This window comes from Leuresthes tenuis, unplaced genomic scaffold (assembly GCF_036924035.1).
Source record: "Leuresthes tenuis unplaced genomic scaffold, fLeuTen1.0.hap1 SCAF_4, whole genome shotgun sequence".
Taxonomy (NCBI): Eukaryota; Metazoa; Chordata; class Actinopteri; order Atheriniformes; family Atherinopsidae; genus Leuresthes; species Leuresthes tenuis.
The window spans coordinates 35,531,742-35,557,722 of record NW_027325358.1 but is presented as its reverse complement, the minus strand read 5'-3'; the positions used below and the strand labels follow the sequence as shown (position 1 = coordinate 35,557,722).

The 25,981-nt window shown below is 39.6% G+C and overlaps 1 protein-coding gene across 1 annotated transcript in view; it reads right to left on the bottom strand.

Moving 5' to 3' along the window:
- Positions 1–25,981, bottom strand: part of slit1b (slit homolog 1b (Drosophila)) — a 79,189-nt gene that overhangs the window by 39,855 nt on the left and 13,353 nt on the right. Inside the window, exons 2-10 of the mRNA XM_072383609.1 lie at positions 25,348–25,419; positions 23,611–23,682; positions 23,406–23,477; positions 2,385–2,456; positions 2,205–2,276; positions 1,857–1,928; positions 1,509–1,672; positions 1,272–1,419; positions 579–650 (exon numbers count right to left, since the gene is read on the bottom strand). Of these exons, the coding sequence (XP_072239710.1) occupies positions 579–650; positions 1,272–1,419; positions 1,509–1,672; positions 1,857–1,928; positions 2,205–2,276; positions 2,385–2,456; positions 23,406–23,477; positions 23,611–23,682; positions 25,348–25,419 (816 nt within the window). The remainder of the gene's footprint in view (positions 1–578; positions 651–1,271; positions 1,420–1,508; positions 1,673–1,856; positions 1,929–2,204; positions 2,277–2,384; positions 2,457–23,405; positions 23,478–23,610; positions 23,683–25,347; positions 25,420–25,981) is intronic.

Sequence of the window (25,981 nt, the reverse complement as noted above, 5' to 3'; positions counted from 1 at the left end):
TGTTATAAGTTGTAAGAATGATCTCCACTTTTGCTTTGTATTGCAGCAGACCTGAAGACACCTCTAAGCAAAGGCATCCCATTATTCAATCACTTCGATCATTTTCACCTAGCCAAATTTTAACAGTGTACAGGTGGTACAAAAATTTTAGTAGTGAATGTGGTGAATAAATGGTATAAGCTACCCGCGCTACAGACTGTGTGTTGTTGGATATGGTGAAAAGATAAGATGCTTAGCCATGGTATAAGTTTACTGATGTTGTGTTTTAAAATGTCACAAACAGGAACTTGGCATCTGTTTTCTTCATGAAAATCTAGTTCAAGGACTTCTCAGGATTTCTTTTCCATTGTTTATCATCTTCATTATGGCGGTAGGTGAAACTATATTAGTTCCTTTTCTCTGCCAATTTTGCTCACATTTCTTGTGGCTTTCTCTGGCCTTCCCAGACCAGATTGTATATTGAATCCAATAGTGTGTTCTGACATGTTTGATATTTCAGCGTTAAATCTTATTTCGGTCTGACTCGCATTCAGAGGTATTCAACTTTAACTGTTCCATGTAAAGCACAGAGCACTCACATTCGCCGAAGTTTCTTGTAGGAGGTGAAGGCGCCTGGAGGAACTGACTTGATGCCATTCTGCTCCAGACGACTGGAGGGTAGAGGAAGAAGATCTACTCAAATCAAAATATTTTGTTACAGGTAAAGGCAAAAGTGAACCCTACCTAAGGCTTTTGGAACAAGGAGTGAAAAAGAAAACTTTAAGAGGAAAACAAACATTAAATACATGCAAAGCTGTTATTTTCTAAAAGTTCAAGATTTGAAGTAACCTCATAATATTTGGCATGTGAAAAATCTGGCTACATCATATCTGACTGTCAGCTAATCAGTTTTTATGTTTTTCAACAAACATGTATGCAAGTCTCACCACTGTTGCAGGCTTCTGTTACTTTTGGTCAAAGAGGGAATTAAACTGCATACTGGCATTTGTGCAATGCTGTAAAAGGACCAAGCTGCCCAGCTAACACTACTCAGGGTTGTCGTCGTCATAATAAAAATGTTGAAACGTTGATTTGCAGGAATGCATAATCCTTCCCTTAAAAGACTAATTTGATGTAACACTGTAGTATCATTGGGAATACAATACAAAGAACCCACATTCTGTGTTTATGTTTTATATATATATATATATGTGTGTGTTTACATTCATACATACAGTATAGTTGGTTTCAGATAAAAACATAAAACCTGAACAAATTGCTTTTTTACTCACATCTCAGTCATGGCCTCCGGTAGATGGGCTGGGATGGCTGTGAGGCCCCTCCCTCGACAGTCCACAATGTTATTGCTACAAGAACACATTGGAGGACAGGACCCAGACGCTAAACTGCATGGCTGAACGAAGGCACTGCCACTGTGGCCTAAAAGCAGACAAGTAAAAAAATGTTCTCAGTTTCAATCCATTATCCACATTTGGGCCAAGGCAAGTTGTTCTGCTGGGTGACCATACTTGAGCAGGCGAAGTCACTCTTACGCAGCTCAGCAAGGTTGAGGCCCCTTAGAGTTGGAGGAGAACTGCACTGAGTGTAGAGGCCCAATGCCGGCCGCTGCCGCAGCCATGGAGACAGCCAGGCCAGGTGACAATCACAACGCAGTGAGTTAGAGTGGAGCCGGCTGGGAGACAGAGGCAGATAATGAACAGGCACAAAGAAAATGAACAAGAATTGAAGGGCAGGCAAACTGTGAGAAGATAAATAGGTGTAAAGCAAACACACTCAAGTGTCTGATTCTGTCTCTGTAAGCAGCACTGAGAATTCTGTACACTGGGCAAAGTTATAAAAGGAGAAGAGATACTTACAAGGTGCGGAGCTTTGGCATGTGGTTGAAACTGGAGACTGGAATACTGCTAATATTGTTGTTGTTCAATGTGCTAGAGAAACACAGAGAGACAGCAATGAAGACAAGATGCAATGGAGATGTTCAGAAGCAGAGAGGAAGAGAGATAATAGACAAAGCAAGGAGCAATAGCTTAAAGGAGAGACATGTGTGACACCAGACATGTGAGAGGAAAAAGAGTGAAATATGATGAGATGAGGCAGAAGAAGGACGAAGAGATCAAATTAAAGAATGGGACAGGAATGATGGTAGTGTGTACAAAATAAGTGTTGGCAGGAGATGCAAATTTCAACAAATTTTTCATACTCACAGAACTTCCAGAGATCGCAGGGCTCTAAACGCCCCCTCCTCAATACAGCGGATGTGGTTTTTATCCAGCTGACTGGTAATTTAAGAAAACAACACAAAAAACAGCATCATCAACTATGGTGTAAAACTTTGCTTCTGGTATGGGATCGTATCTCCTTTGTGTTAGTGTTATCTCACTCACAGGTTCTTGAGGTCTGTTGCTCCCCTGAAAGCTCTCCTCGGGATTGCCTGGATGGCATTTTCACTTAAGTCTCTGACAAACACAGGTATCAGATTATTTCAGTGTCACTCATAAAACATATGGCCTGTACTTTCTTACTTATGAAATCAGCCTATTTCTTATTCATGTGCTCTCAATCTTTTCCGAAGCCATCAAAGTTCAATTCCTCAAAGTTTCCAAATTTTTTTAATAGCTAGATGACTCAATGGGACAGTAAATAAAGACAAGAGATAAAAACAAAAAAAAATTTAAATTAAAAAACATTGTCCCGATTTGTGAATGTACAGAACTGAACTACAGGAACCCTAAATCACTTCTCAGTCCTTCAGGCTTATCTGCACCATTACTGTTTAGTTTCATACCAATATAAACACTGGCTCCTCATTATCTAAATGTTGTTTTCTGTCCAGCCCAGTGGGATCTGCAGGGCAACTGGAGTGGACTGCTCAGAGGCCAAAGCGGATCCCATGAGTTACAACAGGCTGGCTTTACACCTGACAATAAACATAAGGACTGGAGGGCAAGATGCCATTCTAAAAGTGGATCAACAGCAGGTGAACAATACTGACAGAAAATAAAGAGACCACAGAGGAGGAAGTACATAGTTGCTGGCTCCCCTGGAGGACCTCAGACACACTCCATTAACATCAGGGTCAAACCAGAGGCTGACATAGGAGAAAACCCCAACTTACTGGGACCTACACTGCTGACATATATATTAACTCACAAAAGGCTCTCTTTTTGAAAGAAAATCAAATTGACACGACAGAACACTGTGACAGTGAATCTGAGCCTTTTATAAACTAGAATGAGCGCAACAGAAGGGTTAGGAAATGAGAAAACGAGTGGAGAAGTATCAGTCTAGGGGTAATGTTACTATGAGTTACTATTGATCTGTACTGTTATGATATTGAATTGCATTACTGTATTCATTTACACAATACTACAGTGTTCAGTTTTAAAAGGACATATTATGAAAAAAAATCCTTTTTTTTCTGTTCTTGAAAACCTACATTTTGGTGCCGGAACTGGCTACCAACAGAAAAAACTTAATCATAATACAACCCTGTTACTTTAGGCAGGGCTGTCTTGGTCAGAAAATATTTCTATATGTCACATCATAGTACCAGCTCAGACTATGCACCCTCCCCATCTTTATCTCCATCCATATCTTCACATCATGCTACATTTGATGTATCTCAAAAGTGGGACGATGAAAGTCTTTTCCTTTTTTTCTTGAAACAACAAATTCTCATAAGTACTTACATAGGTCATTCAACTTTAAAAAAGAAATTAGTTAATAGTGCTCCACTAAATCCTTTATATACCAATGAAAAAATGTATTTCTTCACTGTCGGTTAGGGCTTATCCATCTGGTCGGGCAACACAAGAGCTGCTTTGGGAAAGTAGCAAACAAAGGTCAATATGTTCTTGGTCTAAATAGTATGCAGGTGGACCTTAATAGTTTGTATGTACACTCTTCTTAGTTGAAAATGTGTTTCTGATTGAGGTTTGGCAATAAACCAGAGCATTCTTCTGTGTGTCTGAAAATGAGGAAAATTCCCAGAGAGATCTGTGGTTATAGGCGACAACATCATAAAGATACAGATAAAGTTCTGCAGTGTCTGAAATGTACAACCAGCAGGGAAGAAGGCGATGAGGGACATACAGAGTGATTGAAACAGCTGGAAGGAGGAAAAGATGACTTACAGACACACTCACAGCATCTGGGTTGTGAGTTATGCAGGAATGAGAAAATATAAGAACATGAATTATTGTTTAAGAAGAGTCAAGTAACCAAGCATCTGGTTCAACAGATCCTCAAATGGATTCAATTAGAAAAGAGTGATATCTAAAAATACACATTGTAATATATTGTGCTGTGGCTTCCTCCCACCATCCAAAAACATTAGGTCAATTGGTGACATAAAATGAACCCTTATCAAATGTCAAAGCCCCCTCTCCTCACTCTCTGTCTCTCTATCACACACAATATTAAAAATGCTTTTCCTTCAGGTTGTCAAGATATCAGTTACCAGGGCACAGTCAGACTGGAGATGATGTTTACTGAATGGAAACAGAGTGGTCACAGCTGGACGTGTGTGTGTGGACAGCAGGTGGTCTCATAATGTTTGCTCTCCCCTACTGTCTCCTCTATTCTTTTTTCTGATCCGCTCTGTCATCTGTTGTGTCCATGTCCCTCCTCGCTCCTTTTCATCCTGTAATTGTTTTTTGGTCTCTCCTCTCGTTTCAATAACCTCCTCCTCACAGTAGAGGGTGAGAAAGGCAAACTTTCCCACTCGTTTCATCTTCTCATCACCTCTGTCAGTCGATCTCCTCCAGCCCCAGGTCAAACACAGGTCAACCTCAGCCAAACATTCGCTGGTCCAACTGACACTGGTTCTTATTGGTGATCCAGCTGGTGACCTTTCATACTCTTTCCTGTTTTATTTTTAGATTGCATGCTCTGAGTATTAGTCCAACCGGGTATTGTGGAAATACAAATATATTCGTTTCGCAAAGATGCACAGGCTGAGTTACTATGGTGCCCAACAATTTAGCTCTCCAAACAGCCTTAATGGCTATATTGATAGGTCATACCCCACAGTTGGTACCAGAAACACAGTCTGTCACAGATATTGTCTTATGGTGATGTTGAAGTACTCTCCTCTTCCTATCTGACACCCTGGATTCTTTTGCTTTCAACATTTTTTTTGATTGAATACTTTTAATGTTTAGTTAGCTCCATATTTACTAATAAAGGGCAGGGCTTTTATCTAATGAGAAAATGTATCATTAAAAGCAAAAAAATTAAATAAATGTTCATTCACTTAGAGAATACAAAAAGTATAATAAATGTTTAATTTCTTATGTAGACAAGCATGTGTAGACAAATGATGTTTCCTAAAGTATGACAACGTACGTGCATTACTGTACGTGTGCAGGGCTCAGTTGCAGGTTTGTTTTTACGACAGTGGTATTACATTCTACCAACTGTAGAGAGAGCTAAAAAAAACTCTCAGTCAGAACAAAACCATATTAGTTGACAAAGTTGACTTAAAAGCACCTTATTAGAAGGGTGCACTCTGAACCATTTGAACGCCTCTCAAAGGTATAGTATTATACCTAAACATTCCCATGGAAGGGCTGTTTTGACATGTCATTTAATTCATTTGTCATCCAATATGGAGCAATCTATTGTGGAGATCTATGAAATATACAAAAAGAGGTTTGGTAAAAAAAAAAAAAAAAAGACTCCAATAAAAGCAAAAGAGAAATGCTTGCCGAAAATTGTTCATCAAGTAAACTTGGAATTTCACTGCGCTCTCAGTGCCTGCAATATTTCTAAGGCTTGATGTGCTGACAGTTAACCATGGGGCACATCTAGTGTTGGTAATTGTCTGTCTCTTGTATTTTTGGTATGTGCATCCCATCACCATTGCCGGACTTTTTTCAACTGATTCAACTTGTAAAATTGCCTGCGTGGTTGACGGTGAAAGCGCTCACTCTGGCATTGCAGTTCAGAAAATGAGTGCACAAGAAGGAACATGCATGTTTTTGTGTGGTGAGAGGAAGCCTGAGTACCCAGAGGGAACATGCAAACGCCACACAAAAAGGGATTAAAACCTGGAACCCTCTTGCTGTGAGACAACGGTGCTTACCACCACACCACCGTACTGCCCTAATGTTAACTTTAACACACAATCTCTTCTTATCTGTCCTCTTTATTTCTTCAAAGCAAACAAGCACTATTACAAAGTGCAGAGTGAAGAAACAGAAGTCCAACTGTTAACCATGACTAAAGATAGACCAACTCTATTAAATATTATCAAAAAGTTATGTTTTCAGGCTTTTCATTTAATTTATTGCATTATTTTTTTTAATCAGTGTGATGTTTTGGTATCCCTTTCTGTAAAATACAAGTAAAATTAATTTCAAGTCCTCTATTAACTGCAATAACAACAGTGAAAATTAGATTTGGCAGAAAATATAGTTCTAGCAGAAAAAAAAACAAACAACTTTACCTGTTTTCAGACTTATTATCAATTCACCCGCCTGAGTTGACCAAAACAGTATAACAAGTTGTATAACATGTAGGTTCTTGTGGCAATACTACACATATAGATTATGTTACTATAACTGCATTCTCTGTGGCATACATCTCAGCATAGTTTCATATTGTATATGCTGTATTCCTTCAACTTAAACTCATAGAGATGATCGTCAGGAATAACTTTTCACAGCCAGTCCAAAACGTCAAGATTATGTTCAGAGCAGGTTAGTATATCATGGTGATGGGACCACTTTAATCACATGTAAATTAGGCTCACCATACCTCCATAAGGCATCAATCTCACAGCGTCAAATGTCTGTTTTAAGATCACTTTTTTATTTTAAACCACTCATACACCAGCTGCCTTTTATAATCTCCATCCACACAGGTCAGCAGAGTCTGTGCAACAACGTAGTTCATTTTCAATTGTCATAGTCTGGTTCCTTTCTCAACTGTAAAAAAACAAAAACAAAACTGTATATACATTTTAAATAAGTTATTAGCTACACAACCAAACTATAAAATACTAACAAACATAAAATAAAGGAAGCAAAGGTGAATAGGGAAAAAAAGAAAAGAGAGGAAAATTTGTTTAAATGGTTGTATGCAGTTGCTTTTGTTCTTTCCTGCTCCACCATTACGATGCCTCACAAAAAAAAAGAATAAATAAACAAGCTAAAAACTTTTCAGACATACATTTCAATGAAACTCTTGAAATTATTAAAACTTACAATTGGAGTCAGAAGCTTAATTCAAACATGGGAAGCATTTTTACGGTGTGCCTAGGCTGCATTATGCTTCTGAAAGAGGCCATTCAGAGCAGCGAATCGAGCTGTATAGTATGTGGTTAACAAGTTACTTCCACATAAATTCCTGAAAGGCTGCATCACACTGCAACCACCAGCTTGTGCTCAGATCCTGCAGTCATCTCTTTCAAGCCACCCTCTTTCTATGGAGGACTAAAACTGTTTAATCAGAAATTAATATAAAAATGGCTTTAAATAGATCAATATGGAAAATAAATTCAACTAAAATCTTGTGTTTTACTTTTGACAAAAGTGCTTAAATTATTAGCCTCATGAAGCATCCTCAACAAACATAGCTGCACCTTAATTAAACAAAATTCACACCAAAACCATGCAAACTCACACACTGAGCTTCCTGTATGATGGTATCTGTGTCTGGCTTGGCCGCTGCCGGCAGCAGTGTGTCTCGTCAATATGTAGTGCTGCTTTTCTCTGCACTGCTGTTTTTGTTTGGCATCAATGATGTTTTAGTTGCATTAGTCCACGATCATCTGACACTCTTAGCTATCGAATCCTCCATGATGGAAAAAGATACCTCATCTTCCTGTACTCTCTGTTCTCGGAGGCTGGATCTTCCTCTGGCGTCCTTAATGACGCCTTCCTGGGGCCACATAGACCACGGAGGAAGAGAGGGAAAAGAGCAGGTCCAGGTGAAGCTCAAGCTGTTCTGGAAGTGTGGCGCAGAGCGCTCTTGATCAACTGCGTTCAGATGATTAATTCTATGGAGGGGAATACTTTTCCATGTCACTATTTGGATATGCAGGACCTGCATCTTTGAGGCCGTGTTATGTGAGGAGTGCTTATCCAGACACTCTGGTTGCTTGGTCTTCTTTCCCTGCGGTGTGTGGAATATACGAGGGTCAGGGGTCAAACTCTCAGCTTTTACGTCCCTTAACTCGGGCCGTTTCTGATAAAAAAAAATCTGGCTTCTCTAAGCGTAGCTCTTTTTAATGCCTGATCTGTGACAAATAAAACGTTCTTGTTGAATGATTTTAAACAGGATATCCAAGATTTTGGATATCCTGTTTCTTACCGAAACATGGCAGCGTGACTCGGTTCATTCGTTCCTCATTGAACTGTGCCCAGGTAGTTACTCTTTCATCGGTCAGCCTCGGACATGTGGTCGGGAAGGAGGTCTTGCTGTGGTCTGGGGGAGTCGGTTCTCATGTCATTCAGTAAACGTCAGCGACTTTTCATTGTTTGAACTAGAGCTGATTAAAGTGTGGAATAAAAATACTTTTTATTGTGCTGTGGTGTATCGTCCACCTGACCCAATAAATGCGTTTTTAAAGGAGTTCAGCGACTTTTTATCTTCCACAACAAAACTGTCCAATTTGGTTGTAGTTAATACCCTATTTGAGTTGATGGTGACTCTGATCTCTTTGCTCGAGGTTTTATCAGTGTCATGGATTCCTTTAATTCTACCCAGCATGTGTCTGGACCCACACATGCCAAAGGTCACACACTGGACCTTGTTTTTACTTAGGTTTAAATATTGACTGTATTTGCTCTGAGGACATTTTATCTCTGATCATCACTGTATTCTTTTTAACTTGACTTTTTTTGTGCCACTCTCTGCTGTTCACAGTGAGGTCAGCTCTCGCATCTTAAATTCTTCTTCTGCTGGTGTGTTTTCTAATGCTTTTAATTAGGTCTTATCTCCTTATAATGATGTTGATTTATCAACAAATCTTTTTAATGATATTTTTTTTTTCCATTTCAGATTAAGTCTGTCCTGCTAAAACAAGACTAGCTGTTTTAAGGTAACTCTTGACTCAACATTGACTTTGGATGTTGTACAGAATGCTGCTGTAAGGCTTCTAAATAAAATCTTCCAAGTATTCTCATGTTACTCCTTGCTAATTGAACTGCACTGGCTCCCCATCCATTACAGAGTACATTTCAAAATTTTGGTTTTAACATTTAGAGCGCTACATGGACAAGCACCAACTTACATCAGAGAACTTATGCAGCCATAAATCCCCAGCAGGTCCTTAAGGTCATGTGATCAGGGCCTGCTGCTGTGCAGTACACGGTTGAAGGTGACAGAACCTTTGCAACAGTGGCTCCCACTCTCTTGAACTCCCTTCCTCTGAGCCTGAGAACAGTGGACTCTGATCTCTTTTAAAAAGCAGCTGAAAACCCATTTTTTAAACTTGCTTTTGATTAGCTTTTGTTGGGTATGTTTTTATAGCTTTTTATATATATTTCCTGTATTTAATTGTGAAGCACTTTGTGATTTTCATCTTGAAAGGTGCTATATAAATAAAGTTTTACTTACTTACTCACTGTATCACATATGCATCCACACATGTATCAGTACACACACGGATGCCCTGCACTCAGTGAACTCTCAGAGGTCATCACTGATGGCCCAAAAAAAGGCTGTCACCATGGCAACAGCACAAATGCACCCATTTTAGGAGTACAGTAAAACAAATTAACACACATTTGCCTTCTTTCTGTGTTAATGTTTATGTACTTTGATGTTTAGTGTTTCTTCAATTTTATTTGATGCCTCAATAATCATGCATTCCTTTCCTTTTATTTTCACTACTTAACTTTGTTGGCTTCGCCAGTGGCAGCTCCTGCCCCAGCACTATCCTAAATTAGCCATAGAAAATGGATGGAACTTTGTTTTTCTTCATCACTGGTTCCTGTTTCAGCTTTTTCTACCTTCCACACTCTGTCATAGTTAAACTTCATTACCTCCTCCCTTATGTGTGTCCTGTCTCCAGCCAACTGCTGGGAGAAAGAGCATTTAACTAAAGAGCCCCAAAGAAAGACTGGGGGAAGGTGATGAGAAGGAAGAAAAAATTGAAGGGAGAGAATTGACAGCAAAAGCAAGAGAAAATTAAATGTATTAAATCCATGTGCTGCCTCCTGGTTACTTCAACTCTAATGTCCATCTCATATTAATCATTACATTTGTGAGCAATCACATGTGTTTCCTCACCATCTCTTCCACAGCTCTCATTGTGTCAGCTTTACTTTGGATGGACATAACAGGAGAGGTCAGCATTCGCGGACTGACCTTTCACATATACATATGCAGAGACACAATGAGCAAAAGAAAAGCAGCTGAATAGGTGTTTGCAAAGGGAGAGAGGGTCTGTGTGCACACCACAGACTTTGTTATCCAGTCTGAATCTAAACACAGTGGGAATCAGCCCATAGTTCCAGCTTCAATAAGCTGAAGTTCTGGGAAAATTCTTCTGCTGTGTATTCAGTGATGGCAGATTTGAGCCCTGCAGATAATGTAAACATAGAAATGCATGCTTTTGCAAATGGACTGATCACATGATGTACAGGCATATGTCCTGTCAGCAGAGCACTTCTCATCCAAAGTCTTTTGGCTAAGAGTGCTTTCCGTGTTAAGATGCAGCATGGGCTTACAGCTTAGCTTAATCTTTCTTCAGCGTCTTAATAAAACATAGTAACATGCAATGTAAAGTGTTTGTGGGCTATGCAGAGCTCTCTGACCTAAAGCACATCAATTGTGCACAATAGCTAAGTCTTAGCACGCTCATCAGTTAAAATTCACAGGCAAAAACTAAGAGCGACTCAAAGCCCGGGGGTGGGCTCACCAGCGAGGGTCTGGTGGCCAAGCCTTGGCTCCTGGGGCTCGATCGAGCTCAGCCTGAAAAGGAGTCAGGTTGCAGTGTGAGCTGGACAGCAGGTGAAGGCAGGGCCCTGGGCGTGCTGATCGCCGGCGTTGCAAAATGGTTCTGGGGACGTGGAATGTTACTTTACTGGAAAGGAAAGAGCCCGAGCTGGTGTCTGAGATGGAGCAGTATCAACTAGATATAGTTGGGCTCTCCTCCACGTATAGCATTGGCTCTGGAACCAATCTCCTGAAGAAGGACTGGAACCGACGAGAGCAGTGTCGGGTGGGTGTGAGGTTACACACAAGCACCCAGCTGAGTGCCTCCGTGTTGGAGTCTCTGGGTGGCATCCTGGAGGGTGGTGTCACCTGGGGGTTCCATTGTTCTTCTGGGAGACATCAATGGCCATGATGGCAATGATGGAGTGACCTGGAGATGCATAATTAGGAAGAACAGCGTCCCTGATCTAAATTCGAGTGGTGTCTTGTTTTTGAACTTCTGTGCTAGCAATGGATTGTCCATTACAAACATCACGTTCAAGCATAAGGTGGCACATAAGTGTACCTGGTACAAGGTCACCTTATACCAAAGGTCAATGATCAACTTTGTAGTCGTGTCATCAGACCTGCGGCCATACGTCTGTGCATCTGTTTTGGTTGGCCTTGGGGATGTTCTGGCAAACCATTGGACGACTCAGAAAAGGAAAGCAGGGACCTTCCCAGGTTGTGCTTCACCTGGATGGAGAACTGCTGACCCGAACTGAGGATATTGTTGGCCGATGGAAAAAGCACTTTGAGGATCTCCAAAATCCGGCTAGCATATCCTCCACTGAGGAGGCAGAGTCTGAGAACTTGGCCGAAGACTCATCCATCACCTTGGCGGAAGTTGAGGTAGTTAAAAAGCTTCCTGACAGCAAAGTGCCGGGGGTGGACGAGATTCACCCTGAGACACTTAAGGCTCTGGATATGGTGGGGCTGTCTTGGCTGACACGTGTCCTCAATGTCGCATCAAGGGTTGTGGAGTAGCAGACACATTTTTAAGAAAAGTGTGTTCCAACTACAGAGGGATCACACTACTCGGCCTCCTCAGGAAACGCGGTTTTCGCCCAGGTCATGGAACATTGGACCAGTGAACCAGATTTTTCTCCTTGCAGAGTTACTTAGGGGCCCATGGGAGTTTGACCATCCAGTCTACATCTGTTTTATAGACTTGGAAAAGGCTTATGCACATGTTCTTTGAGAGATTCTGTAGGGGGTGCTGAGGGAGTATGTGGTATGCATTTACAGTGTGTGTTGGACTCCACCAGGGCTACCCCTTGTTACTGATCAAGTTTTTGATTTTCATGGACAGTCACTGCTCCTTTGCATCGAAAAGAGTCAGCTGAGGCACAGTTCGGACATCTGAATACGATGCCTACTGGTTCCCTCTCTTTGTAGGTTTTTTGGGCACGTCCAACTGGGAGGAGGCCTCGGTGCAGAGCCAGGACTCACTCGAAGGCCTGGGAAAGCCTCAGGATCCCTCAGGAGGATGTCTGGGTTTATCTCCTGGACCTGAAGTATTTGCGACTCGACCTCGGATAAGCAGATGAAAATAGAATGGATGTATGGAAAATATTACTATGCTATAATGAAAGGTAACAGCTATGAGTGACTCTCAGTTCTGACCATAATAATGATCTATGAACAAATAAAAATCTTTAGCTCCAGATTGCCCCTAACATTGGACATTGATGGCTTTTCACCTTGCCCCATTGAAAACAAACACATAACTAATTTAAGAGCAATGGCTGCTACTTCCCCTGGTTGAATTAGTAGACATATCACAGTACATTAGCCATAACTACATAACCAAAATATTAGGAGTAAATTAACTTAACACTGTCTAAAGATGCAAATCTCAAAATACAAAATTTAAAACAAACAACTTTTTAAAAAAAGATTTTATGTGGGACTGTTGACTGTAAGATGAATGTGGGATAAGAGCATATCCTGAAAATGCTTATTGTTAACTTTGCAAACTGTGGAGAAAATGAATAGACAATCCTCTTCAGACTCTTACAGCTTTAAACTAGATGTAACACATGTATTTCCTTCACAGTTGAAGGAAATTGACAATCCTGGTTTCAGTATTTGAAACACGTATGAAAACGTAGATAAAAACAGAAGGTGCGCTGAGTCACACAGGAAAGACTATACAGATCTTTACGATCTACGTCCCGTTATCTAACAAATGGAAAAAAATGCAATGAATGCATACATGTGCAAACAGATACTTTTCAACATCGAAAAGAAGATAATTAATTAATAATAAATAATTATGTCAGCAGTCACATGTAAAAGCATATCACACATTTTTTCCCCCAGAGATGCAAATTTGTGAAAATAGTGCACAAATAAATGCAGGCTATCTGAATTATACTGTACTAATAGAACGGAATACAATTTACACAGAATTTCCACACAGTTTATACACATGTTTTATCCCACTGTGCTCATTCTCTCTCTTTGTAAATTAGTTAGGTAAACTGTGAGATAACACTTCGACTAACCCTCCAAACAGCCGCAGCCTGGCAGCTGCCTTCATCACCTTTGCCAGATTCACACTGTTAATTAGTTGTGCTCTTATGCCAATCATCTCCTCTAATGAGGACAGCTCTGCCATTCTGCCTAATGAGAGAAACTTATTAAGTGTCTTTAGGGAAAGCTAACTGCAAGGACACACATGAAATGACACATTAAATCAGGCACACAGACATATAATTCCCAGGACATTTCTATTGGTGCACACTGTTTGCTTTTGGCAGCTCTTTGACTTGGATTTAATTAGTTTAATAACTTTTTTTTAAACATTTTTATGCCTTCAAATAGAAGCTCAAAATTAGCAGTAACATCTGACACATACTGGGTGTTCAACATAGGATGTTGGCCAGAGGGATAATAGAGTAATAATGGAGCAAATTATGGTTTCCAGTGACTTGTATGCCTAATTTTCCTTTCAACAGTTTCCAGAGGCTGTCTTGCATGGACATAGTGGTATATTCACTAAAATGGAGAAGCTCATTAAGATTGCTATGATTATAACAATTACAAGTGTGTCATGTAAACAAGGTTTCAGCACACAAAACAAAATTCAGGAATTTACTGAATAACACAAACCTCACCAATTTGATGCTCACTTTAGAACTCAGCCCTCCCCAAGGAGGTGCTTGATTTTAACAGAGTTCTTATCAAATAGAAAGAGATGACGCAGAGGAGACAGAGAAAAGAGAGGACAGAATAGAGCATGGAAGAAAGCGCAATCAAAAATACAAAGGACAGTGATGCAACTCAGATGACCACTAGATGGAGAAGATAAAAGGTGTGCTCTGCCCTCTCCATGTTGCTACACTGAACCCTGTGTACCTCTCCCGGTTATAACCATTACATTTTTTGGTATTTTCTGGCTGCTCCTTCTTGTCATGCATTACTACGAGGAACATTGTGTACATCTATGGCTTAGTCCATTACTGTTGATGAAAAAGCTTTTTTTCTAGCATCTGTTACTAGCTTACAGCTGAACTGCTAAACGATTTCCCTCTTGGATCAACAGAGTGATTACCATATCTATAACTTCATATAGACCTAGTGTGTTTTTGGTATGACTGGAGGAACTATGTTCACTGCATTAAATCGTGCAATGGCTGCTCATGTTTTGATGATGGGTAACGTACATAAACACACTGCATGGTATAAACTTGTCTCAGCGACAGCCAGCATGACAGTGTGTACTTATCCAATGTACAAACATACATAAACTAACCCGTCACCTACGTCCTGTTGAAGCCTTGAAGGTTGAACCTCTCTGGCTGCTCCTTCTTGTTCAGGATCTGACTCCGGTTCAAACAGGTATAGTTACATGGTTGTGTCAAAGACTATCACTTTCTATTTTTTTTTTTTCAAACAGAATAGGGGTGAGTAGCAGCTCACAGTCTCCACCCCTCCAAACAGCTTGATCTCAGGAGAACTGTTTCAGTAGGGGTCACTGTGCTTCAACCAACAGATATTTTTCTATCTCATACATTTAACTAGGACATGTTTAAACTGTTTTTTAAAAAAGGGCATAGTATATCATCTTTTGTTCCTCCATCATCAGCAGCCATGCTCCCACACCAGATTTAATTACACAATTACTGGTCTGTTTCCATTGTTTATTTTAGGTGCATGGCAGTTGTTACTGGAATTTTACATATTGAATGTGTCTATCAGAGAATGCTGTAACCAGATTTAAAGAGTTGATTTCATCATCCTTTTCTTCACTGCCATGTGCAGATATGACAGAGGACGGCTACCTAAATTTTACTCCAGTAGAACTTGACTCTCTTGTTGACAGCACTATAGCTTCAATGCGTACAACACTGGATAATGTTGCCCCTCTGAAAGGTAATCAGTCAGAAGAGGTTGGCTCCTTGGTATAATTCACAGCTGCGTGCATTAAAGCAGACTGCAAGAAAGCTGGAGAGACAGTGGCGTTCCTCTAATTTAGAAGAGTCTGAATTAGTCTGGAAAAGCAGTTTAATAACATATAAGAAATCTCTTAATAAAGCTAGAACTGCTTATTATTCATCATTGATGGAAGAGAATAATCCCAGGTTTCTTTTCAGCACTGTTGCCAGGTTGACAAAGAGTCCGAGCTCTGTTGAGCCATGTATTCCTATAACTCTCAGTAGTCATGATTTTTTGAGATTCTTTATCAATAAAATTGTTAGAAGATTAATGGAATCCTTCCCACTATTATCACTGATGTATCATCAAGTAGAGCAGCTTTAGAAGTATCTTTAGAACCTGATTTGTATTTAGACGGCTTCTGCCCAGTTGATCTCTCTGAGGTAACAACAGCAATAGTCTCTTCTAAACCATCAACTTGTATTTTAGACGCAATCCCAACCAGACTGTTCAAGGAGGTTTTCCCCTTAATTGACTCTTCCATATTGGATTTGATCAATCTGTCTTTGTTGACAGGATATGTACCTCAAACGTTTAAGGTTGCTGTAATTAAACCTTTACTTAAAAAACCTACTCTTGATTCAGAAGTGTTGGCTAATTATCGACCTATATCCAATCTCCCTTTTTTGTCTAAAGTTGTTGAAAAATAGTTGCAGCTCAACTTTGTGATCATTTACATAGAAATAATCTGTTTGAAGAGTTTCAGTCAGGATTCAGAGTGCATCATAGCACAGAAACAGCATTGGTGAAAGTTACCAATGATCTCCACTTAGCCTCTGATAGCGGACTTGTTTCTGTACTTGTCCTGTTGGATCTCAGTGCTGCATTTGATACGATCGATCACAGCATTCTGTTACAGAGACTTGAACATGTTGGGATTAAAGGAACTGCATTAGGCTGGTTTAAGTAATATTATCTGATGTTCCAGTTTGTTCTTGTAAATTAAGAATCTTCCTCACACACCAGAGTAAGTCATGGAGTTCCTCAGGGTTCTGTGCTTAGATTGATTCTTTTTACTTTATATATGCTTCCATTTGGTAACATTATTAGACAGCATGGCATAAATTTCCATTGTTATGCTGATTATACTAAGCTGTACTTATCTATGAAACCAGATTAAACCTACAGGTTGGTCTGACTACAAGCATGTCATAAAGACATAAAGACCAGGATGACTCAGAACTGTCTGCTTCTAAATTCAGACAAAACTGAAGTCATTATTTTTGGACCTAAGCGCTTCAGGGAGAAATTGTCTAGTTACATGGTTACTCTAGATGGTATTTCCTTGGCTTCTAGTTCTACAGTGAGGAACCTTGGAGTTATTTTTGACCAGAATTTATCCTTTGACAGACATATAAAACTAGTTTCTAGGACTGCCTTCTTTCACCTTCGTAATATTGCCAAAATCAGGAACATCCTGTCTCAGGGTGATGCAGAGAAACTAGTTCATGCATTTGTTACTTCAAGATTGGACTACTGTAATTCCTTATTATTGGGCTGTCCCACATATTCTCTGAAAAGCCTCCAGCTGATCCAAAATGCTGCAGCCAGAGTTCTGATGAGAACTAACAGGAGAGATCATGTTTCTCCAGTTTTAGCTTCTCTTCATTGGCTCCCTGTTAAATTCAGAATAGAATTTAAGATTCTTCTACTCACATATAAAGCTCTTAATGACCAAGCTCCATCATATCTTAAAGATCTCACTGTAAGATATTTTTCTAACAGAGCACTTCGATCTCAGACTGCAGGTTTACTTGTTGCTCCCAGAGTTTCTAAAAGTAGAATGGGAGGCAGAGCCTTCCGTTATCAGGCCCCTCTCTTGTGGAATAAGCTGCCAGTAAATGTCTGGGAAGCAGACACCCTTTCCACTTTTAAGGTTAGGCTTAAAACTTTCCTTTTTGATAAAGCTTATAGTTAGGGATGGCTCAGGTGATCCTGAAACATCCCATAGTTAAGCTGCTATAGGCTTAGACATCTGGGGGACCTCATCTGTCACACCTTTCCTCACTTTGCTCTATTTTTCCCCCTGTTTAATTTCTCAAATGATATTATGTACATGTGACATTATTGTGGTTATTAACTTGTGTTTCCCTGTTCCAACAGGTATCCTTTGAATGATGTTATGGTGTTTTTTCCCTCTTTTCTGTCTTCTCAAACCCTAGCTGGTCGAGGCGGATGGCCACCCTTTCTGGTTCTGGTTCTGCCAGAGGTTTCTTCCTGGTAAAAGGGAGTTGTTCCTTTCCACAGTCGCCTCAGGCACGCTCAGGACGGGAGATTGGACTGAAGAGAAGTTTCGGTGCAATCTGTTGGTTTCCTTAGCTAGGATATTGTTTTTGAATTGGCTCTACATGAATGAATTGGATTATTTTTAAATTAATTTAATGGATTTCATTGGATTATGACTATAATTAATTGAATTCCAATTGGCTCGAATTGGACTGTATTATGTAAGTGCCTTGAGATGACATTTGTTGTAATTTGGCGCTATATAAATAAAACTGAATTGAATTGAATTTGCATTTTTCCCTTGATGCTGACGTTTCACTGGGCTTCTGCTGGCCAGTATGCTGTCACCAGGATGCACAAATGATCAAACAAAACAGTATATACACAAGAAACATCTGTCCATCCATTTTCTATACCCGCTTAATCTGTCAGTTGGGTCGCGGGAGAGCTGGAGCCTATCCCAGCAATCATCGGGCTAGACCCGGGGTACACCCTGGACAGGTCTCCAATCCATCACAGGGCCACACAGAGACATACAACCATGCATGCTCACACTCACGCCTGAGGACAATTTTAGAGTCACCAATTAACCTAACATGCATGTTTTTGGATGATGGGAGGAAGCCGGAGTACCTGGGTAGAACCCACGCATACACGGGGAGAACATGCAGGAGGGCCCCAGGTGAGGGATCAAACCTCACCTGTGAGGCGACAGTGCTAACCACCACGCCACCGTGCAGCCCCACATAAGAAACATGCTTTTCTTTTTTTAATCAAAATATGATTTTGAGTTTCTTTGTGGTTATTAATAAAACAGACAAATGCAGAGATGTGAATGCATCTTCTCAAATGGCTGTGGTCCCTATGTACCAGCGTTCATAGCACAGCATAACAATATCTAGCATATAAGGAGGATAATTCAGTGGTGGTCATTAAAAAAGTGATAAATGAATGTGAACTAGTTCATTTTGTCATTTTGAACCAAAATACAGTTAACAACTACCTCAGCAGATATTGGCAAAAACCAAGCAGGTCAAACAAGCCCCGTTATCATCATCAACCTTATCCTGTCACCACGCTGCTCTGAGGGGGTGTGTTGGGTCTCACTCAGGGCATTTCTACTTTGTGTGGTGCCTGTGGTTCTCATCTCTGCTGACTGTCTCACCCATGTCACCACTCTCACAGCAGATTCATCAGAAAAACAAAAAAGTAAATAATTTTGAGAGGTTTAACTCGTGTGCACCATGTAAAGGGCAACTTTTTGGGCACAACTTTACACTAAGTCATGTTCATTTATCCATTTCTGCTTCATCATCTGTGCTCGGCCCACTATTTTTTAATAATCCACACTCTTGTTTTCTACTGCTCCCTGTTGAGACCACCAGCCTTTAAACTGAGGCATTATTCACTGCTTTTACTACAAATATCATGGTAGAACAGTGATGTAGGTTCATACCATCTATAAGCAGTTGCATAAGAAAATCCACATGGGCAAAGGTTTACTGGCTATTAGATATTGAACACATGAAACTTTATGGCAGTCCATTGCCAATCAGTTCGACATATCTTTAATTTTCTTCTTGTCAAATAAAAATAATTAGAAAAAAATAGGTGTATCTTATAAATGTTCAGACAAACACAGTATTTGTGCCTCTCTGAATACTGTATTTTGGTTCAGCTCCACTCCAACACATTTGTACTATTTGTGGTCAGAAATCGCACATGGTACCTTTATTTGATGAGTTTACTATGAAAAGCCTCTGCAGTAATTTTAAAAGTGGATGGATCTGGGTGTTTCTGTCATTTCTGACAGTTCTGTTGGTCTGCACCAAGAGAAAGAAAAAAATAATGTTTACGTTTTGCAAATCACAAACACAAACATTCGATGAATGGGATTGATTTATGGAGAGAGCAATGTAGAGGGAAGGAGCCTGATGTATATAGGACCATTTATATTCAAGAGATAAAAATGTGCACAAACAAAAAGCAGAACACAAACATATTTGTGTGTTTGTGTGTTTCCCAGGGATATCGGGCCTCACAGAGTCCATCAACACAGCAGGAGGAAAAGAAATGGCTCCTGCTGGAGGTAGTGCTAATGGCTTTACACTGTAAGTGTGTCACTTTATGTGGATGTGTGTGTGCTGATTGATTGAATATGCCAAGTCCATCTCTGCTCTCCCTGCTGGGAGCCAGAGTGTGAAATTGCCAAAACAGCAAACAGCAAATAATCAGGACAAACACACATTCACAAACATACCCACAGACACTTTCCATCAGTAACCCTCACTCTCACACTTTCTTAGTGTATCTCACTAATTTCCTTTCAAAGACACGTATGCACAGACACACACACACACACACACACACACGCGCGCACACACACACACTCCCCTGTTCATTTTCATCTATTTCTTTTGTAATAACTGATATTTTTCATGGCTTTCAACCAATTTACCTTCCTTCTGTCCCTATTCACAGGAGCTACAATAATTACCTCTTTGTATCTGTATATTATCTGTAAATTTGTAAATCCATTCCACACAAACACACACATACAAACATGATCATGCACTCACAGGTACAAAAACACATCACTGCAACAGATGAATCAATTATTTAAATCCTAATTAGAGAAATCTATGATGTGTGCTGTTGCTCCCTCTTTTTACAGCAGTGTTTGGGTGTGTTTTCGGATATCTCCTGGCAGTAGCATACTCCCAAATGCACATTCACAAAAAAGATTCAGAGCATTTAGCCACATAGTAACCAACAGTGTCTAAGTTTTCAATTGTAGAATTAAGAAAAAGAGCTTTGAATGTTCAGATGTCGAATGACGGCTCAACTTTTCCAGTGGCTCCTATGAGACAAAGTGATTTGTGGTGTTTGTGCAGTCTGGAGGGGACTGCTAGCGATGCTCTCTGAGTGGGAAAAATAGGTCAATTTTTGTTCAGAAAAGCAGTGAGTACACAGCCTGAAGCAGCAAACTAAAAAGAAATGAAAAAAATTATTAAATAAATGTCTCTTTTATGGCATTGCTTATGTGATGGTTTGTCACAGTTACCCAAATTCAATAATTTACAATATCCATACATATTAGCATTGGACAAATTAATGGAAGCGCCATGTTGACTAACGTTATAACATAATATTTAGTTGGTCCTTCTGTGGCAAAAATAACTGCTTCAACAAATAGAGAATGTTCTGGACAGTGGTTTGGGGAGTTTTAAAACACCCCTGTGCTCATTGTGTCACTTTCTCTCCTAAAGGATCGCTCTACCATTGGTAAAGAGTTGGTCACCCAAAACTGACAAATACTCTTGAGAAGAAACTCTTAACATTCAGAAAATTCTATAATATAGCCATCCAAAATGTAACAGAATGGCCTACTCGCTTCGTGGTTGGGGTCAGACAATTGGCATCGAAGCCTTCTTTCTTGCTGTTGAAGATCAACAGCTAACAATGGCTTTTCCTCTTCTTAGATGCATTCATTTAAGAAGACTTTTTTTTTTTATCACAACTTTACGAGAATACATCTGTCCCTTCCTGAATGGGTTTAGATGATAACTTGCCTAGGGCAAGAAAAAGATCATGTTTAGGGATAAAACGCATTATTTTTACAACATGACTGTTACCCTTATGGGTGCCAGTTTGCTGGTTGCTATGGTTGCAAGAAAACAAATTGTCACAAAAAAAAATTTTGACTTCCTGTTTGGGTTTAATCAATAACTTAATTTGTTTAGTGTTAAAAAACAATTATAGCTCAGGTTAAAATGCACCAATGACCATTACATTCCTGCCATTTTTATAATTCATAGTAATAATAATAATAATACATTTTATTTGTATTGCACTTTATATCTGATCAATCTCAAAGTGCTACAAAGCAGAAAAATAAGACAAGAAAATTGTAATATATATTTAAAAGGACAGCCTATAAAAGAAATTCTAGCGATAAGCCTTCTAAAAAAGGGGAGTTTTTAGGTCTCGTTTAAAAGCCTCTGCAATCTGTGGGGCCCTCAGATGGTCGGGGAGGGTATTCCACAGCCTCGAAGCTACAGAGGAAGAATCCTGGTCGCCCATAGTGCGGCGCTTGGTTCTGGGGGCTTTGAGGGTGTTTTTATTACAGAACTCATATATCGCTGTCATGCAATGGGGCGAACATTCTCTAAAACTGGAGCATGTGTAATGGAGTGAATGGTTGTCATTCCACTTGCGTTTATTGTTGTTGTGTGTGGTGTGTTGGCTCTTGGGCGTGTCCTCCTTAATGCTGGCGTGGTTACGTCATCAGTTGCATCTGATGGATGTCAGTATTGGGACGGATGCGTCGGAAGTAAGTCGGTTCCTTGTTAGCAGTTTGTATGCTAGTTATTTTTAAATTCCTTTATTAAGTATTTCCATTCCTCTGCAGCTTGTCTGAGCTAACCGTGTCTGACCAGCATTCTCGCGTGTGTTATACAGGTAAATGTGTATTTTGTTCATTGTGTATATGTCAGTATTGGGACGGATGCGTCCGAGCTTGTCTGAGTTAATCGTGTCTGAACAGCATTCTTGCGTGTGTTATACAGGAGAGAATAAATGGCCGGTGCAGGCGAAACCAACAAGTCTCAATTACTAACAAAACACAACGCAGGGTATCATTAAAGAGAACTGAACCTGCCAGTACCAATGGCTGGCATGGTTACACATGGTCCATAGAGAAACATTAGGCACAGTTACTGGAAGTACAACTATATGTATTTCATCAGAAGTCCCAGATAATACAAGCTAATACAGACTGTTTCCATTAGTTATATGCTTTTTTTTTTCGAGTCAAACTGTATGAATAAATTAAGTACATCTCTTAATTCTATTTTACTACAATTATGGTCTCTCCTTTATTTTTGGGTCATGAACAGTAAAGAGCTCCATCATGCTGATATGTTCACAGTTCTTTATTTACCTGAATGGTCTTTCACCATTACGCTTAACAGCAGACTACCATATTTCTAGTTGCACATGGCTATAAGTAACATGAAGCACATGGCTTCATGGCATTGCATGGCTTTATCACCTAGCTAATTCTAGCTATTTTGCAACCCATATTGCCACAAATGCTTTTTATTCAAAGACTTAAATTGCTCTCAGTAAAATATTGACCAATGTACTTTTTCAGAAAAGCTTGACTAATATACTGTAGCAGGCGTCCAAGAAGACAGTCTGGTATTTGTGTGCCCTAATCAACATTGGCTGATTTGGTCCATGACAGAGTTGGCCAAAATCACTGAATCATGACAAACAAAATCACTTATAACTAGGGCTGGGCAAATTAACGCAGTATTTTTGCGTTAACTAATGAATTAATTATTGCCAACAATCATTTGTCTTCCATTAACGCAGTTTTTATTCTTTACGATTTTTATTGTAAATGTCTGTTGCTCAGCGGCTTATAATTTGAAAAAGTCCATCGTGGGCGAGCCTAGCATGTTGCTTACTGCTGCGGCACTCACAGGAAACAGCCAGAAAAGAAAAAAATGGTGGATGAAGCGGGCTAAACAAACAGTATGATTTGTCTTTTCTGCATCATGCAAAGCTAAAATAACCAACAACAAAGAGTAGCCTACATATCAGGTTGTTCCTCGTATGTTTGAGACTGCCCCCAAGTGGCAGCAAAAAGCTAAAAAATTAAACATGTTTGCAAAGTTGCGTGTAGCACTAACAGTGGTGTGGGGTGAAACAAAGGCAACAGAGTAAAGAAATATGGATGCTATATGTAGAACAAAGAGAGCAGAATATACGACAGAAAATATGGCTCATTTGGCTCAACTCACAGTCGAGACAGGGCTTCATTCTTCTGAAAGAGTAGCTCTGGAAGTTGGCTGAGACGGTTTCTGTTGAGGCGACTGTAGAGAAAAAGTTTTTAGGATTAAGATATGTGAGCGGCACACATTGCGGTCACTCGGAGATCATTTTTTACGTTCGTTCTATGTGTACTTAGAAATATGTGAATTAGTTTATTATGTATTGTTCTCTCACAGTCTTTCCAGCTCCTTCAGCTCATCAAAAGCTCCTCTCTCAACGGTACTGATCTGGTTCTCCATCAGGTGACTGCAAGAAGAGTGAAAATAAAGAAAAGGACAAATATTGCCTGAAACTCAAAATTCTAACTAAAAAAAAAAAGCTTTAATTTCAAATCCTAGTCATTAGACCACATAGATACAAGCATGTATGTATGTATGTACTTTTATTCATAGTAAGAATTAGCATGTATAATATTAATTGTCACAACCATTACTGGTGTGTAACAGCAGTTTGACATTTTAGAAATTAATAAAATAAAACAGTTATGTTGGGTAGCTGATGCTGAATTGGATAAAGTGACTATAAGAAATGGAAGAATGAATGATCATGTTGGATTAAGTTATGAAGACATTTAGCATGGAGAGTGACACGAGAACATAACATATTTTATCCTTTTATTATCATTCATCCCATAGTTAAGCTGCTATAGGCTTAGACTGCTGGGGGACCTCATCTGTCACACCTTTCCTCACTTTGCTCTCTTTTTCCCCCTGTTTAATTTCTCAATTGATTTTATGTACATGTGACATTATTGTGGTTATTAACTTGTGTTTGCCTGTTCCAACAGGTATCCTTTGAATGTTGTTTTTCTCCCCCTCTTTTCCCTCTTTTCTGTCTTCTCAAACCCCAGCTGGTCGAGGCAGATGGCCACCCTTCCTGGTTCTGCCAGAGGTTTCTTCCTGTTAAAAGGGAGTCGTTCCTTTCCACAGTTGCCACAGGCACGCTCAGGACAGGAGATTGGACTGAAGACAAGTTTCGGTGCAATCTGTTGGTTTCCTAAGTTAGGATATTAATTTTTGAATTGGCTCTATATTAATTAATTGAATTATGATTACAATGAATTGAATTCCAATTGGCTTGAATTGGACTATATTACTTAAGTGCCTTGAGATGACAATTGTTGTAATCTGGCGCTATATAAATAAAATTGAACTGAATTGAATTGAATTGAATTTAAACTGATAACATAAAGCCTCCAAGCACTTTCTCTCCTCCACAGTCCCTGCTGGCATCGGTATATTTTAGATTACATTTCACAGACCTCAACACTGTATACATTACACCAATGGTCAATACCCTCCTGACAGCAAAGAGCCCTGGGCTCCCAAAGGGCTGTTAATCTGTTTTGAACAGGCTACCGGAAATCATTAGTTCTCGACATGTCCACCTATTAACACCTCATGTCCATCGCTTACACTAATTAAAGTTGGAATCATCTGGTTAACAGAGGAAACCATCACTCGTCCAGCATTCCCCAGAGGATAGTGTTTCCAGGCCAAAAGGTCATGGTTAAGCCCCTCTTTATTTAAAATCTGACCGACACTGACACCGAACAAGCAATTTTGGGTGGCTCATGTATCACAACTGATTATTCTGTGCCCTTTAGGGGCATCAAAGCTAGGATTCCTACATTCCCACTAGGCCTTAAATGAGCAAAGAATTGCGGGAAATAATGTCCTAATAAATTCAGGTGGCTGCTCTATCAACAATTAGTCAATCAAAGGCAGAAAGGTGTAGGTCAGTAAAGCTTACATACACTTATTCCATAAGTTGTATCTATAAATGTTTTGACCAGTTATAATATCAGTGTCTAAAACTGAATTTCTCACCTCTTATGTGGCATCTCCGGAAGTTACTAAATACCTTAGTTCTAAAGTATAACATGTAAGAATAACTATAGCAATAACTCACAGGACTCTGAGGTGTTTGAGACCAGAGAAGTCTGTCTTGGTTATTACTGTCAGGTTATTCCCATTCAGATCTCTGAAAAATAAACAAGACAAGTTAAGTGTTGACAGGTTGTATTATTCACAATATATAATTGTGAGAATACTATACGTCCATCCATACCATATATACACATATACAGTACATATATATGTAGATACATATAATATAATTTGCCAAGACAGACATACACACACACACACACACACACATATATATATATATTTCTGTATATAGCAAGCATCAGCTTGAAGTGAATCTAGAAAACTGATTCTTTACAATGTTTGATTCAACGCCTTCTCTACTCTACAGTTGCATTTTTTCCAAGTCTTCCAAGGTAATAGATTTAAGAAAATGACTTGACTTTTTGCTCTCTCTTTAACTGTAAATTATTGTGTATTATCTTGTGTAAATTACTGTGTGTATTATCTGATATTGTACTTAGTCAGGCATACTTTTTAACACAGAGGTAGAGGCTGCTTCGAGTAGGAGATGTCTAACTGTATGACATCATTGTCAACTTTGATTGACAGCTGTGAAGAAAGGCAGGGGAAGACGTCACTCTTCCCATGAGGCTTTGTGGTTGGAGAAGTAAAAT